This window comes from Catharus ustulatus, chromosome 4 (genome assembly GCF_009819885.2).
Source record: "Catharus ustulatus isolate bCatUst1 chromosome 4, bCatUst1.pri.v2, whole genome shotgun sequence".
Lineage (NCBI taxonomy): Eukaryota > Metazoa > Chordata > Aves > Passeriformes > Turdidae > Catharus > Catharus ustulatus.
In genome coordinates this window covers 363,324-379,696 of record NC_046224.1, presented here as the reverse complement: position 1 = coordinate 379,696, position 16,373 = coordinate 363,324, and the positions used below count along the sequence as shown (strand labels likewise).

The following is a 16,373-nucleotide window of genomic DNA, read 5'->3' as shown; positions in this document are numbered from 1 at the left end:
CTGCCCCCCCCGGGCCGGGATCGATCGGGGCGCGGGGACAGCGGGGACAGCGCGGGGGGGGCACCCCAGGGACCCCGGGGTGACACTGGGGGGGGAGGCAGGGGGACCTGGGGGGCTCCTCGGGCAGTTTGGGGGTTCAGGGGGCTGGGGAGGGGTCCGGGTTTGGGGGCCGTGAGTGGGACCCGGAGTTGGGGTTCAGGGTCTGGAGCCACTGGGGGACACCGGGGCTGGGGGGGGGGGTCCGGGGTCAGGGGCGGTTTTGGGGTGCCAGGGGGGGGTCCAGGGTGAGGGGCGATTTTGGGGTCCCAGGTTCAGGGGCGATTTTGGGGTCCCTGGGGGGGGGGTCCAGGGTCAGGGGCGATTTTGGGGTCCCTGGTGGGGGGTCCAGGGCCAGGGGCGATTTTGGGGTCCCAGGGTCAGGGGCGATTTTGGGGTCCCTGGTGGGGGGTCCAGGGCCAGGGGCGATTTTGGGGTGCCAGGTGGGGGTCCAGGGTCAGGGGCGATTCTGGGGTTACAGGTGGGGGTCCAGGGGGGGTTCCCAGGATGGGGTCCAGATTTGGGGCTGCCCCCCCCCCCCAGTGCTGGCCGGGTCCGAGGGGACGGGGGGAGCTGACCCCTGGGGGGCACTGCCCCCAGCACAGAGGGGACCCCAAAACTCCAGGACGCTTCACTACGTTTATTGGGCCTCTGCAGCTTTAAATACAGGCCAGGATCTGGGGGGGCCCGGGCAGGGCTGGGGGGGCTGAGGGTGCCCCTCACCCCACGGCACCCCTGGGGGCCGGGCCGGGATGGGGGGGGGCCCGGGGGGGGTTTTGGGGTCCCCCCAGGGCCCCCCGGCCCCTCAGCGGCTGTAGCCGAACTCGTCGGCGTCGTCCGCGCGGAAATCGCCGTAACGCCACAGGTTCAGCTGGGATTGGGGGGGACACACACGGGGTCAGGGGGTCCCCAAAACCCGAGGGGGGGTCACCCCCAGGCAGGGCTCGCTGCCAGGGCCGCCCCCAGCCCAGGATTTGGGGTCCCCCCAGCCCCAACTCACCCGGGCGCTCTTGGCCGCCTCCTGCGCGTTCAGGTACTCGGTGATCTGGGGGGGCGGGGGGGGGCAGGCCTGGGGTCACCCTGCGGCCCCTCCCTCACAGGGGAGGGGGGGACAGGGACCCGCAGAGCCCACCCAACACCCCCAGTACCCCCAGGATCCACCCAACATCCTCAGCACCCCCAGAACCCCCAGAACCCCCCCAACATCCCCAGTACCCCCAGAACCCACTCAACACCCTCCCAGCATTCCCAGTACCCCCAGAACCCCCAGGAGCCCCCCAGCACCCCCAGAACCGACCCAACCCCCCCCAACCATTCCCCCCGCCCCTCCAAGCACCCCCCTAAAGCCTCCCCAAAATCCCACCCAACAACCCAGCACCCACCAAGAGCCTCCAGCCCCTCCAAACACCCCTGAGCACCCCCCAGCACCCCCAGAACAGCCCCCCAGCAACCCCCAGCACCCCCAGAACAGCCCCCCAACACCCCCAGAACAGCCCCCCAACACCCCCAGCATCCCCAGAACAGCCCCCCAACACCTCCAGCACCCCCAGAACAGCCCCCCAGCACCCCCAGAACAGCCCCCCAACAGCTCCAGCACACCCCCAGCACCCCCAGAACAGCCCCCCAGCACCCCCAGAACAGCCCCCCAGCACCTCCAGCAACCCCAGAACAGCCCCCCAGCACCTCCAGCACCCCCAGAACAGCCCCCCAACAGCTCCAGCACACCCCCAGCACCCCCAGAACAGCCCCCAGCACCCCCAGAACAGCCCCCCAACACCTCCAGCACCCCCCCAGCACCCCCAGAACAGCCCCCCAACACCTCCAGCACCCCCCCAGCACCCCCAGAACAGCCCCCCAACACCTCCAGCACCCCCAAACCCCTCCCCAAGGCCCCTCCAGCACCCCCAGAACAGCCCCCCAACACCCCCAGCACCCCCAGAACAGCCCCCAACACCTCCAGCACCCCCAGCACCCCCAGAACAGCCCCCCAACACCCCCAGCACCCCCAGAACAGCCCCCAACACCCCTGAGCACCCCCAGAACAGCCCCCCAACACCCCCAGAACAGCCCCCCAACACCCCCAGCACCCCCAGAACAGCCCCCCAACACCTCCAGCATCCCCCAGCACCCCCAGAACAGCCCCCCAACACCCCCAGCACCCCCAGAACAGCCCCCCAACACCCCCAGCACCCCCAGAACAGCCCCCCAGCACCCCCCAACACCCCCAGAACAGCCCCCAGCACCTCCAGCACCCCCAGAACAGCCCCCCAACACCCCCAACACCCCCAGCACCCCCAGAACAGCCCCCCAATACCCCTGAGCACCCCCAGAACAGCCCCCCAGCACCTCCAGCAACCCCCAGAACAGCCCCCCAGCACCCCCCAGCACCCCCAAACCCCTCCCCTCTGCCCCCCCAGCACCCACCACTTTCTGGAACTGCCTCTCCTTGCGGGGCTCCACCATGACCAGCCCCTCCTTGACCAGCCCCAGCCCCACGTCGCTCTTGGAGTCGGCGAACTGCAGGGTGACGTGGGGACAGCCGGGGCCCAGGTGCTCCACGTTGAGCAGGCACTGCGTGTTCTGGATGTCCCGCACCACGCTGTCCACGGCGTCCGCCCGCGCCTCCTCCTGCGCCCGCAGGGTCAGTGAGCCCGCGGGGACACCCGGGACAGCCGGGGACACCCCTGGGACAGCCGGGGACACCCCTGGGAGAGCCTGGGACAGCCCCGGGACAGCCAGGGACAGCCGGGGACACCCCTGGGACAGCCCCGGGACAGCCCCGGGACACTGGGGACACCCCTGGGACAACTGGGGACACCCCTGGGACAGCCGGGGACACCCCAGGGACAACTGGGGACACCCCTGGGACAGCCCTGGGACAGCCCCGGGGTAACTGGGGACACTCCTGGGACAGCCGGGGACACTGGGGACACCTCTGGGACAGCCCCGGGACAGCCTGGGGCAACTGGGGACACCCCTGGGACAGCCTGGGACAACTGGGGACACCCCAGGGATAACTGGGGACACCCCTGGGACAACTGGGGACACCCCTGGGACAGCCCCGGGACAGCCTGGGGCAACTGGGGACACCCCCAGGGCAACTGGGGACACCCCAGGGACAGCCCACCCCAGCAGAGACACAAGGGACACCCCAGGGAATCAGGGACCCCCCAGACCCTCAGGGAGCCCCCACATGTGTCAGGGAACCCCCAAACCCTCAGAGATCCCCTGTGGCCTTCAGGGACCCCCCCAGACCCGCCAGGAAATGCTGGGATTGGGGTGGGGGGGGCTGGGGTCAGTGTCATTGTGGGGTTGGGGTTACCCCGGGATGGGGGTTCAGGATCGGGGTCAGGGTTGGGGTTATTCTGGGATTGGGGTTCAGGATTGGAGTCAGGGTTGGGGTTACCCTGGGATTGGGGTTCAGGATCAGGGTTCAGGACCGGGGTTATCCTGGGATTTGGATTCAGGATTGGAGTCAGGGTTGGGGTTATTCTGGGATTGGGGTTCAGGATCAGGGTTACCCCAGGACTGGGGTTCAGGATTGGGGTTCAGGGTTGGGGTTACCCTGGGATTGGGGTTATTCTGGGATCGGGGTCAGGGTTGGCGTTACCCCAGGATTCAGATTCAAGATCGGGGTCAGGGTTGGAGTTACCCTGGGATCGGGGTCAGGGTCAGGGTTATTCTGGGATTGGGGTTCAGGATTGGGGTCAGGGTTGGGGTTACCCTGGGATTTGGGTCAGGGTTGGGGGTTATTTCAGGATTGGGGTTACCCCAGGATTGGGGTTATTCTGAGATCAGGGTCAGGGTTGGGTTCAGGACACACACTGGGAAGCTGGGGTGGTGTTTGGGGTCAGGAGACACGTTTGGGTCCAAGGCTAAACATTCCCAATTGGGGCCAGGTTTGGGGTTGCTGGTTTGGGGTCCCAGGTGGGGGTCTAGGGCCGAGCTGAGGGTCCCGTGACCCCCCCGTACTCACGTCCTGCGGCACCTGGATGAAGGCAAAGCTGTACTCGGTGGCCTGGGGCGGCAGCACCCGCGGCGAGAAGGCGGGGGGCAGCGGGGCCAGGCGGGTGGGGGGCAGCGTCTCCTTCTGCAGGGGGACACAGCGGGGTCAGGGGGACACGGGGACACAGGGACACAGCGGGGTCAGGGGGACACAGGGACACGGGGACATGGGGACAGGGGGACACACAGTGGGGTCAGGGGGACACTGGGACAGGGGGACACAGGGTGGGGTTAGAGGGACACGGGGACAGGGGGACACAGCGGGGTTAGGGGGATGGATGGATGATGGATGGATGGATGGATGGATGGATGATGGATGATGGATGGATGATGGATGGATGGATGGATGGATGATGGATGGATGAATGATGGATGGATGATGGATGATGGATGGATGATGGATGGATGGATGGATGGATGATGGATGGATGGATGGATGGATGATGGATGGATGGATGATGGATGGATGATGGATGGATGATAGATGGATGGATGAATGATGGATGATGGATGGATGGATGATGGATGGATGGATGATGGATGGATGATGGATGATGGATGGATGGATGGATGGATGGATGGATGGATGGATGGATGGATGGATGATGGATGGATGGATGATGGATGGATGATGGATGGATGGATGGATGATGGATGATGGATGGATGGATGATGGATGGATGATGGATAGATGGATGGATGATGGATGGATGATGGATGGATGATGGATGGATGATGGATGATGGATGATGGATGGATGATGGATGGATGATGGATGGATGGATGGATGGATGGATGGATGGATGGATGATGGATGGATGGATGATGGATGGATGATGGATGGATGATGGATGGATGATGGATGATGGATGATGGATGGATGATGGATGGATGGATGGATGGATGGATGGATGGATGGATGATGGATGGATGATGGATGATGGATAGATCCCTGAATGAGTGAATCCATGGACAGATGGATCCATGGATGGATGGATGATGAGTGGATCCCTGAATGGATCCATGAATGAATGGATTGATGGGTGAATGGATCCATGGATGGATGGATCCCTGATTGGATCCCTGAATGAGTGGATCCATGGCTGCAGGGCAGTTCCCCCATCTCCCCGTTCCCACTCACGTTGCCGTAGTCGATGTAGAAGATGTGCACTTTCCCACCCGACTCCACCTTCTCCACGCGGGCGCGGTACCTGCAGAGCGGGATTTGGGGCGTTTTGGGGATTTTCTCCTGCCCCCACACCCCACCCCGGCCCAGCCCCATCCCCTGCTCACCACTCCCCGTCGACAAACTTGGCGATGCAGAAGTCGCCGCGGCGCGGGACGAAGGCGCCCTCCACGGGCGGGTGGGCGCCCACCTCGGCACGCATGTTCTCCATCAGCTTCTCCAGCTGGGCACCTGCGGGGCCCCGAGCCAGGATCAACCCCCAGCGCCGCCCCAAGCCTGACCCAACCCTGCTCCCCAGTGTGGCCTCAGAGCCAGGACCCCAAGTCCCAACAGCCACTTCAACAGCACATCCCAGATCTGTACCTCAACCCTAGAACCTGCCCCAAGACCTTCTCTTTGGACCCCCAACTCGGGTCCCAACCATGGACCCTTCCCTGGTACCAAAAATGGCCCTGAGGGGTGGGGGCTGTCCCCTGGACACACGGATTTGGGCATTCCCCACAAACCCACAAATCCTCATCCACCTGACTCGCCCCACCAAGCCCACTCTGGGGTGCTGGGGGTTCCCTGGTGTGCCCCGGGGTCCCTGGGGGTGCCCTAGGGTGCTGGGGGTGCCCAGGTGTGCCCCGTACCCGTCTCCACGTCCTGCACGTAGAAGTGGAGGTCGTCGGTGATCTCGGTGACGAACACGGGTTTGTAGTTGGTCGTGCGCTCCTTCTCCTCCAGCACCGGCACCACCTCCTCCACCGGCGTCTCCTCGTAGTGCGACCACACCTGGGGGACACGGCAGGGGACGGTGGGTGGGGGGCTGGACACGGCACTGGGAACGTCCCCAGGCATCAGCGTGGGGGGGTTGTGGGGGTCCTGACTTGGGTGGGACATCCCTGGGGTGGGACATCGATGGGGTGGGACATCCCTTGGGTGGGACATCAGTGGGGTGGGACATCAATGGTGTAGGATGTCCCTGGGGTGGGACATCAATGGGGTGGGACATCAATGGGATGGGACATCAGTGGGGTGGGACATCAGGGGGGTGGGACATCGATGGGGTGGGACATCAGTGGGGTGGGACATTGATGGGGTGGGACATGGCTGGGGTGGGACATGGCTGGGGTGGGACATCAGTGGGGTAGGATGTCCCTGGGGTGGGACATCAATGGGGTGGGACATCAGTGGGGTGGGACATCAGTGGGGTGGGACATCAATGGGGTGGGACATCAGTGGGGTGGGACATCCCTTGGGTGGGACATCAATGGGGTGGGACATCAATGGGGTGGGACATCAGTGGGGTGGGACATCAATGGTGTAGGATGTCCCTGGCTTGGGACATCAGTGAGGTGAGACATGTCTTGGCATGTGACCCTCATTCCTTGGGGTGGGGACACCTCCAGGAGTGGGAATGTTCTTTGGGGTGGAATATCTCTTGGGATGGGGACATCCACGGTGCTGGGGCCACCCTGTGGTGTGCGGACACCCGATGGGTGGGAACATGAACTGGGGCTGTGACATTCCCCACGCTGTGGCCACCAGCCACACCTTGGGATGGGAATGTCCCTTTGATGGGGACATCTCTTAGGATGGGGACATCTCTTAGGATGGGGACATCCTTTGGTGGGCACACCTCTCAGGATGGGCCCATCCGGCGTGGTGGGGACAGGGCCATGTCCCTGGGGCGGTGACAGCGCTGGGTGTGCCCCTGTGCCCCCCTCACCTTCTCCTTCCTCTGCTTGGCCGCGTCCTGGGCCGCCAGCAGGGCCTTGCAGTAGGGGCTGCGCTCGGCCGTGAAGTGCACGCGGGACAGCGCCTGCTCCACCAGCGCCACCGACAGGTTCACGCCCTCGATGTGCAGCCAGCCGATGAAATTCCCGGCCTTGTCCATGCTCTCCACCTCCACCTCCACCTGCGGGGTCCCAGCAATCACAGCGCTGAGCCACGGCTGCCTGTGCCCACCCCAGCTGCCCAGGTGGGACCCCCAGACACCTCCCTGCACCCCAGCGTGTCCTCCTGAGGTGGGGGACAGGGGACAAAGCCACAGGTCCTGCCACACCCTGAATCCCACCCCACCCCGGGTATCACATCCTGGGAACCACACCCCACCTGGGATGGGCTGGACCTGCGGCCAGTGTGGCCCTGGGGACAGCACACGGCACAGGACAGGACAGGGGTGTGGCTGAGGTGCTGGGGACAGCGAGGTTTGGGCCCAGGGGTGACAGATGGGCCCCACTATGATGGTTCAAACACTGGCCATGGCCTTTGTTGTGGTCAGTGGGGTTTGGTGCTGCCACAGGGAGCCTGTCCCACCCTGAGCTCACCTGTGTCACCCTGAGCTCACTCATCCCACCCTGAGCTCACCTGTGTCACCCTGAGCTCACCGGTGTCAGCCTGAGCTCACTCATCCCACCCTGAGCTCACCCATCCCTCCCTGAGCTCACCTGTCCCACTCTGAGTTCATTCATCCCACCCTGAGCTCACCTGTGTCACCCTGAGCTCACTCATCCCACCCTGAGCTCATCTGTGTCACCCTGAGCTCACCTGTCCCACTCTGAGCTGACCTGTCCCTCCCTGAGCTCACCCATCCCACCCTGAGCTCACCTGTGTCACCCTGAGCTCACCTGTCCCTCCCTGAGCTCATCTGTGTCACCCTGAGCTCACCTGTGTCACCCTGAGCTCACCCATCCCACCCTGAGCTCACCTGTGTCACCCTGAGCTCACCCATCCCACCCTGAGCTCACCTGTGTCACCCTGAGCTCACCTGTGTCACCCTGAGCTCTCCTGTCCCACTCTGAGCTGACCTGTCTCTCCCTGAGCTCCCCCATCCCACCACAACCGCTCCTGCTGCTTCCCAAAGCCGGCAGGTGTGACACTGGCCTTGCGCTGCAGTGGCCACGACACCACACTGGACACGGCACCACACTGGTCACGGCACCACACCATCCATGGCACTGCACTGGACACGGCACCACACTGGTCATGGCACCGCACTGGCCATGGAACCACACAGGACATGGTACCACACCGGCCATGGAACCACACAGGACATGGTACCACACCGGACATGGAACCACACTGGACATGGAACCACACCGGCCACGGCACCGCACTGGCCATGGCACCGCACTGGACATGGCACCACACAGGCCACGGCACCACATCGGCCACGGCACCACACTGGACACGGCACCACACTGGCCATGGCACTGCACTGGCCACGGCACCATTACAGCCATGGCACCGCACCAGACATGGCACCGCACCGGACACGGCACTGCACTGGACATGGCACCACACTGGACATGGCACCATTACAGCCATGGCACCACACCATCCATGGCACTGCACTGGCCATGGCACCACACCGGACACGGCACTGCAGTGAACACGGCACCACACTGGACATGGCACCACAGTGAACACGGCACCACACAGGACACGGCACTGCACTGGACATGGCACCATTACAGCCATGGCACTGCACTGGCCACGGCACCACACCATCCATGGCACTGCTCCGGACACGGCACCACGCTGGCCATGGCATCACACCGGCCATGGCACCACACTGGACATGGCACCACACTGGACACGGCACCATTACAGCCACAGCACCACACCATCCATGGCATTGCTCCGGACACGGCACCACACCGGCCATGGCACCGCACCGGACATGGCACCATTACAGCCACAGCACCACACTGGATATGGCACCACACAGGACACGGCACCGCAGTGAACGTGGCACCACACCGGCCATGGCACCACACTGGACATGGCACCATTACAGCCACGGCATCACAGCATCCATGGCACCGTGCTGGACACGGCACTGCACCGGACACGGCACTGCACTGGACATGGCACCGCACTGGCCATGGCACCATTACAGCCATGGCACTGCACTGGCCACAGCACCACACCGGACACAGCACCACACAGGACACGGCACCATTACAGCCACAGCACCACACAATCCATGGCATTTCTCTGGCCACGGCACTGCACTGGCCATGGCATCACACAGGATCTGGCACTGCACTGGACATGGCACCACACTGGCTGTGGCACTGCCTCGGCCATGGCACCACACTGAACATGGCACCGCACAGGACATGGCACCGCACAGGACACGGCACCATTACAGCCACAGCACCACATCATCCATGGCACCACACTGGTCATGGCACCACACAGGACACAGCACTGCACTGGACATGGCACCACACTGGACATGGCACCACAAGGACATGGTACCATTACAGTCACGGCACTGCACTGGCCACAGCACCACATCATCCATGGCACTGCTCCGGACAAGGCACCACACCGGCCATGGCACCATTACAGCCACAACACTGCCCTGGACATGGCACCACACAGGACAGGGCACCGCAGTGAACACGGCACCACACCGGACACGGCACCACACTGGCCATGGCACCACACCGGACACGGCACCACACTGGACATGGCACCATTACAGCCGCAGCACCACACCATCCATGGCACCACACTGGTCATGGCACCACACAGGACACGGCACTGCACTGGCCACAGCACCACACCATCCATGGCACTGCTCCGGACAAGGCACCACACCATCCATGGCACCATTACAGCCACAGCACCACACCATCCATGGCATTGCTCTGGCCACGGCACTGCACTGTCCATGGCACTGCACCTGGTGTGTGACAGGGCCACAGTGCACGACACGGCCCCTGGCCACCTGCTGTCCCCAGAGATGCCACTGCCAGGCTGGTCCCTGTGCCCGTGCACAGCTGTGCCACCTCCCCAGTGGGTGACAGTAATGTCCCTGTCCCACATTTCACCACCGGGTCACCGGCCAGGGGACACAGGACATTGACAGACTTGGGGACAAGATGTGGCCACTGCAGTGAACAGGAAATGTGGGAGCCACCCGTGGGGCGCAGGAGGCCACCAGGTCCTGCAGCTCCGCGCAGGGACATCACTGCAGACCGCCGGGGACATGCCACCACCTTGGGGACAGTGACCCCAGTGAGGAAGGACGGGAGGGTCCTGGGGTGCCCTGGCGTCCCAGAGGGGCCACGAGGCCCACGGGGGCCCCCAGCACCCACTGGTGGCACTCAGGTCACAGCTCCAAGTGCCACCAGTGCCACCAAGAGCAGAGGGGTCACAGGGCGCTGGCAGGGGCTGCAGGGGGGGCCGTGACCCCCAGCCCCAGGAGGAGGGAGGGGGTGCAGAGCCCGGCCGGGCCCCCAGGAGCAGCAGCAGCCCCAGGTGGGGCCTGTCCCCAGCCCATGGCAGTGCCACCCCTGTCCCCAACACCCGGCAGGGCTCGTGTCCCCACCGGTGTCACAGCTCGCGCTGGGTCAGTCCCGAGCGGGGGTCGGACCGGGGGGGTCCCATGGATCGATCCGGGGTCCCCCCGCTCCTCGTCACCCCAAAGCCGCCGAGCCCCGCGCTGTCCCCGTCCCTCTGTCCCTCTGTCCTTCTGTCCCTCCGTCCCTCTGTCCCTCCGTTCCTCCGTCCGTCCGTCCGGCCCCTGCCCGGGGAGGGGTCTCCCAGGGAGCGCCCCCCGCCCCGCACAACCCCCGAGCGGGGCCGCGGGGAGGGGGAGGAGGAGGAGGAGGCGGCGGGAGGGAGGGAGGGAGGAGGAAGAGGAGGAGGAGGAGGAAGCGGCGCATCCCGCATCCCCCTCCCCGCGCACCGACAGCGCTCCGGGGCCGCCGCACCGGCCGAAGCGGGGCCGGCGGGGGCCCCTCCGGAGCGCGGCGGGCGGGTGGGTGGGTGGGGGCGCCGGGGGGGGCGCGGGGGGGTCTGTGCGGAGCCGGGATGCGTCAGCAGGAGCAGCGGGAGCGGCGGCAGCAGCAATCCATCCGCGCTCGCACTGAAGGACAAAAGGATGAGCCAGCCGCCTGCGCGGCTGCTTCCCGCACCGCCCGCACCGCCCCGCACCGCACCGCCCGCACCGCCCGCACCGCCCCGCGCGGCCCCCGCCACCGGAGGATGCCCGCCGGCACCGCCACCGCCACCGCTGTCACCGCCGCTGTCACCGCCACCATCGCCCCGCGCCGCCGCTGAACGCGACACCCACGCGGGGACGCGGGAACGACACGCGGGAGGGGACGGGACGGGACCCCCCCGCCCCGCCACCAGCGCAGCCGCCGCCGCTACCGGGAGGTGCCCCCGCCGGCATCTCCCCCCCCCCCCCACGCCGACGCCCTTTCCTCCCCCCCGCTCCCTCCCCGAACCGCGTTTTTCCCTCTCCCGGGGGGGGCTCCCCGCGATTTATTTATTTATTTCGGCCTATTTTTAATCTTTATTTCCCTGTTTTATTTTTAGGTTTCGTCCGGGTTGTTTGGGGCTTTTTTTTTTTTTTTTTTTTTTTTTTTCTTTCGGGGGGGGGATAATATTTTGAATTTTTATTTTTAGTTTTTTTCATCTGATTTTAGCCTTATTTTAACTTTTATCCTCATTTCCGTTCTCATCTCGATTTGATTTCATTTTAGATTTTCATTCCGTTTTTGCCTCCCTTTCCCAATTCCCTTTCCTCGCCAAATTTTTTTTTCTCCCCCATTCCCATTTCCTTCCCCGTATTCCATTTTTTTTTTTTTTTCCTCCACTTTTTTCCTCCTCTCCCCTTCTCCCAATTCTTCCCTTTCCTTCGGGCTTCTTCTTTTTTTAATAATAATTTCCTTTTTCACCACTTTCCCCGCGTTCCCCCCCCCTTTTCCCCGCGGCCTGGGGGGGGGCGGCCATGCCGGCCCCTCGGAGCCCCCCGGGCCGGCCCCACGGGCGGAGGTGCGAGGCCGCGGGCTTGGCCGCGCTCGGGGGCTGCTGCCGGGCCCCCGCTTAGCCGGGCCGGGCCCCCCCCATCCTGCACCGCAGCCTCCTCCAGGAGCCATTTTGTCTTTTTTTTTTTTTCCCTTCTTTTTTTTTTTTTTTTTTTTTGGGAGCCGACCCCCTCCCCGCCCCCCCCCACCCCTCCCCAACTCCTCGGTCCCGCGCTCGCCTCCAGCCCCCCCAGGACCCCCCCGACCCCCCTTCCCCAGGTAGGTACTGGCGAGCGGGGCCGGGCAGGGGGGGGGTTCCTTCTCCTCCTCTCTCCCCCCCACCCCCCCAGCACCTACCGCCGGTTTTTCCCCCCCCACCCCACAACAAAATTTTAATTTCTCCCTCCTGAACCCCCCCCCCCGCTCCCCTCCGAGCGCCCCCCCGACCCCCGCACCCCGACACCCCCCCCCTCCGGCCAGCCGGGCCCCCCAGCTGGTGGGAGCCGGGAGAGGGGGGGGCCCAGCCCGCCGCGCTGCTCCCGCCGCCATCCCCAGACGATGGTGAATGATGAACGTGCCACACCATGAAGCTCTTGTGGCAGGTAACTGTGCACCACCTCCGCCGCCACCGCCGCCACCACCGCCGCACCTGGCCGGGGCTCCTGGCCGCCTCCCTGACCCTGCACGCCTGGCTCCTGGCCGCGGCCGCCGCCTCGCCGGGCCCCCAGAGCTGCCCCTCCGTGTGCTCCTGCAGTAACCAGTTCAGCAAGGTGGTGTGCACCCGGCGCGGCCTGGCCGAGGTGCCCCCCGGCATCCCCTCCAACACCCGCTATCTCAACCTCATGGAGAACAACATCCAGATGATCCAGGCGGACACGTTCCGCCACCTGCACCACCTGGAGGTGCTGCAGCTGGGCCGGAACGCCATCCGGCAGATCGAGGTGGGCGCCTTCAACGGCCTGGCCAGCCTCAACACCCTGGAGCTCTTCGACAACTGGCTGACGGTGATCCCCAGCGGCGCCTTCGAGTACCTGTCCAAGCTGCGGGAGCTGTGGCTGCGCAACAACCCCATCGAGAGCATCCCCAGCTACGCCTTCAACCGCGTGCCCTCCCTCATGCGCCTCGACCTGGGCGAGCTCAAGAAGCTCGAGTACATCTCCGAGGGCGCCTTCGAGGGCTTGTACAACCTCAAGTACCTCAACCTGGGGATGTGCAACATTAAGGACATGCCCAACCTGACGCCCTTGGTGGGCCTGGAGGAGCTGGAGATGTCGGGCAACAACTTCCCCGAGATCAAACCGGGCTCCTTCCACGGGCTCAAATCCCTCAAAAAGCTCTGGATTATGAACTCGCAGATCAGCCTGATCGAGCGCAACGCCTTCGACGACCTGACGGCGCTGGTGGAGCTCAACCTGGCCCACAACAACCTGTCGTCCCTGCCCCACGACCTGTTCGCCCCGCTGCGCTACCTGGTGGAGCTGCACCTGCACCACAACCCCTGGGACTGCGACTGCGACATCCTCTGGCTGTCGTGGTGGCTGCGGGAGTACATCCCCACCAACTCCACCTGCTGCGGCCGCTGCCACGCCCCGCTGCACATGCGGGGCCGCTTCCTGGTGGAGGTGGACCAGACCTCCTTCCAGTGCTCGGCGCCCTTCATCATGGACGCGCCCGCGGACCTCAACATCTCGGAGGGGCGCGTGGCCGAGCTGCGCTGCCGCACGCCCTCCATGTCCTCGGTGCGGTGGCTGCTGCCCAACGGGACCGTGCTGAGCCACGCCTCGAGCCACCCGCGCCTGGCCGTGCTCAACGACGGCACGCTCAACTTCTCGCACGTGCTGCTGAGCGACACCGGCCTCTACACCTGCATGGTGACCAACGTGGCCGGCAACTCCAACGCCTCGGCCTTCCTCAACGTCAGCACGGCCGAGCTCAACACCTCCAACTACAGCTTCTTCACCACCGTCACGGTGGAGACCACCGAGATCTCCCCCGAGGACGTGTCCCCCAAGTTCACCAAGCCCGTGCCCACCACCTCGACGGGCTACCAGCCGGCCTACACCACCACCACCACCGTGCTGGTGCAGACCACGCGCCCGCCCAAGCAGGTGGCCGTGCCCACGGCCGACGCCGGCGACAAGCTGCAGACCAGCCTGGACGAGGTGATGAAGACCACCAAGATCATCATCGGCTGCTTCGTGGCCGTGACGCTGCTGGCCGCCGCCATGCTCATCGTCTTCTACAAGCTCCGCAAGCGCCACCAGCAGCGCAGCACCGTCACCGCCGCCCGCACCGTGGAGATCATCCAGGTGGACGAGGACATCGCGCCGGCCGCCGCCGCCGCCACGCCCGCGGCCGCCCCGGCCGGGGGCGCCGGGGAAGGCGCCGTGGTGCTGCCCAACATCCACGAGCACCTCAACTACAACACCTACAAGGCCGGACACGGCGCCCACTGGACAGAGAACGCGCTGGGCAACTCCCTGCACCCCCCCGGGACCACCCTGGCCGACCCCTATTTAATCCAGACCCACCCCAAGGAGAAAGTTCAGGAAACTCAGATATGACTCTTTTTTGGGGGCTTTTTTCCTGCTTTTTTTTTTTTTTTTGGGTCGTCGTCCTCCCCCCCCACACCGACTCCAACCCCGGCCCCGAATTATTATAAACGCAATAGATGCACAAAAAGCAGAACTCCAAAAAGAAGGAAACCCAGGAGAATTCCTCAGTACTAAGGAAAACCAGGAGAATTCCTCAATAATAGACACAACTTTTGTACAGGGGGGGGAGAGACTCTTTTTCGTGTACATGCTTCTATAGCCAACCTCGGGGCCGAGAAGAGCAGCAGATTCTATTAAAATTTAACGAAACCCACCCAAAACTCCTACAAAAAAAACCACTATTTTCTAACTTGCAGGTTCTATTTAAACACAGAAAATACAAAACTAAAAAAAAAAAACAAAACAAAAAAAAAAACCCAACAAACCAGGAGAAACAGAGGAAAAAAACAAACAAAAAATCGGTAATAAGAGGAAAAAAAAAAATCCCCGTGCTCGGGGACGAGCGGCGGTGCCGTGGTGGCGCGGGGGGACGCGGTGGCAGGAGCTGTCGGGGTGGGCTCTGGGGGGGTTGGGGGTGTTTTTTGGGGGGGTTTGGGGGCTGGGGTGAGGGCGGCCCCCCCAAACCCCGCGGCGCTGCCCTTGGCCGCGCGCCGGCGGCTCCGGCGTCACCGGAGCGGGATCGGCGCCAGGACCTTCCCAATGCAATAACCGAGCGGATTTTGGGAGGGGGGGGTCGGGGTTGGGGGCGGGGGGGGCTGGGGATGGACGTCCGCAATGTATTCAAGCAAAAAAAAAAAAAAAAAAGAAAAGAAAAAAAAAAAAATTCCTCAAAAATCCCACGGGAAGGGGGAAAATCCCCGCAGAGGTCTGGGGGGATTTGGGGGGGGGGGAGAGCGGGTGCCCCCCCCGCTTTGCTCTGCACCCCCTTCCCCACGGTGTTTGTCACCCCCCGGCCCCCCCGGCACAGGGCTACGGCTCCTGGGGGGCTGGGGGGGCCCTCGGGAGTCCTGACCAATGATTGTAACCACCTTCACTAAAAACGGCATTTCTGTCCTTTTATTGGGGGGGGAACGCCCCCCCGCCCCGGGAGGGGGTGACAATGGGGACACCCCCAAGGGCTGCTCATGGACCGGGGGCGGGGGGGGCTGGGAGAACTCAAGGGCTCGGGGAGGGGGGGGAGGTGACAATGTCGGGGGGGGGCCACCAGCATCGGAGGTGGCACCGGGGGGGGGTCCCGGTGGGGACCCCAAGTGCCTCGCGGGGGTCCCGAGGGGATGGGGGGGGTCGGGCAGCAGTGAGGGGGGGCCCCCCCCGGTTGCTCGGGCGCTGGAATTATTTTAATTTCCCGTTTTAGCTTTAAAATGTTCTCGGAAAGGGGGGCGGGGGGGGCAAAGCTGAGCTGAAATTTTGGTTTTTTTTGGGGGGTGTCCGGGGGGTGGGGAGGAAGGCGGGAAGGAGATGCAGAAGTTCCCTCTCGGGCTGTAAACGCCGGAAGGATCCGACTGTACCGCGAATCCAACAAAAAAAGAAAAAAAAAAAAAAAACAAGTGTATTTTTGTATTTTAATAAATATTGTTCCAAATTTGTAACGCCGAGTGCCCGAGGGGTTAAACGGGGGGGCTCGGGGGGGCTCGGGGGTGCCCCCCTCCCCGCCTGCCTCAAAGGGGTTTTGTGTCCTCTCAGCAGGAAAAGCTTTGGAAAAATCGCGGAGAGGGAAGGGAGGAGAGGGAGGGGAGGAGGGGGGTGAGAACTGGGGTGACACTGGGGAGAACTGGGGGGACATTGGGGTGAGAACTGGGGGGACATGGGGACAAGAACTGGGGGGACACGGGGGTG

The 16,373-nt window shown here is 64.1% G+C and overlaps 2 protein-coding genes across 2 annotated transcripts in view; one reads left to right on the top strand and one right to left on the bottom strand.

Annotated features, from left to right (window-relative positions):
• Positions 1-661: 661 nt before the first annotated feature.
• Positions 662-16,373, bottom strand: part of SND1 (staphylococcal nuclease and tudor domain containing 1) — a 109,414-nt gene continuing 93,702 nt past the window's right edge. Inside the window, exons 17-24 of the mRNA XM_033057970.2 lie at positions 6,939-7,127; positions 5,860-6,001; positions 5,335-5,458; positions 5,183-5,252; positions 4,013-4,126; positions 2,461-2,664; positions 1,037-1,081; positions 662-907 (exon numbers count right to left, since the gene is read on the bottom strand). Coding sequence (XP_032913861.1) covers positions 842-907; positions 1,037-1,081; positions 2,461-2,664; positions 4,013-4,126; positions 5,183-5,252; positions 5,335-5,458; positions 5,860-6,001; positions 6,939-7,127 — 954 coding nt within the window. The 3' untranslated portion in view covers positions 662-841. The remainder of the gene's footprint in view (positions 908-1,036; positions 1,082-2,460; positions 2,665-4,012; positions 4,127-5,182; positions 5,253-5,334; positions 5,459-5,859; positions 6,002-6,938; positions 7,128-16,373) is intronic.
• Positions 12,475-14,734, top strand: LRRC4 (leucine rich repeat containing 4). The gene has a single exon (XM_033057972.2). The coding sequence runs from the start codon at positions 12,567-12,569 to the stop codon at positions 14,544-14,546; it is 1,980 nt and encodes a 659-aa protein (XP_032913863.1). The 5' UTR covers positions 12,475-12,566; the 3' UTR covers positions 14,547-14,734.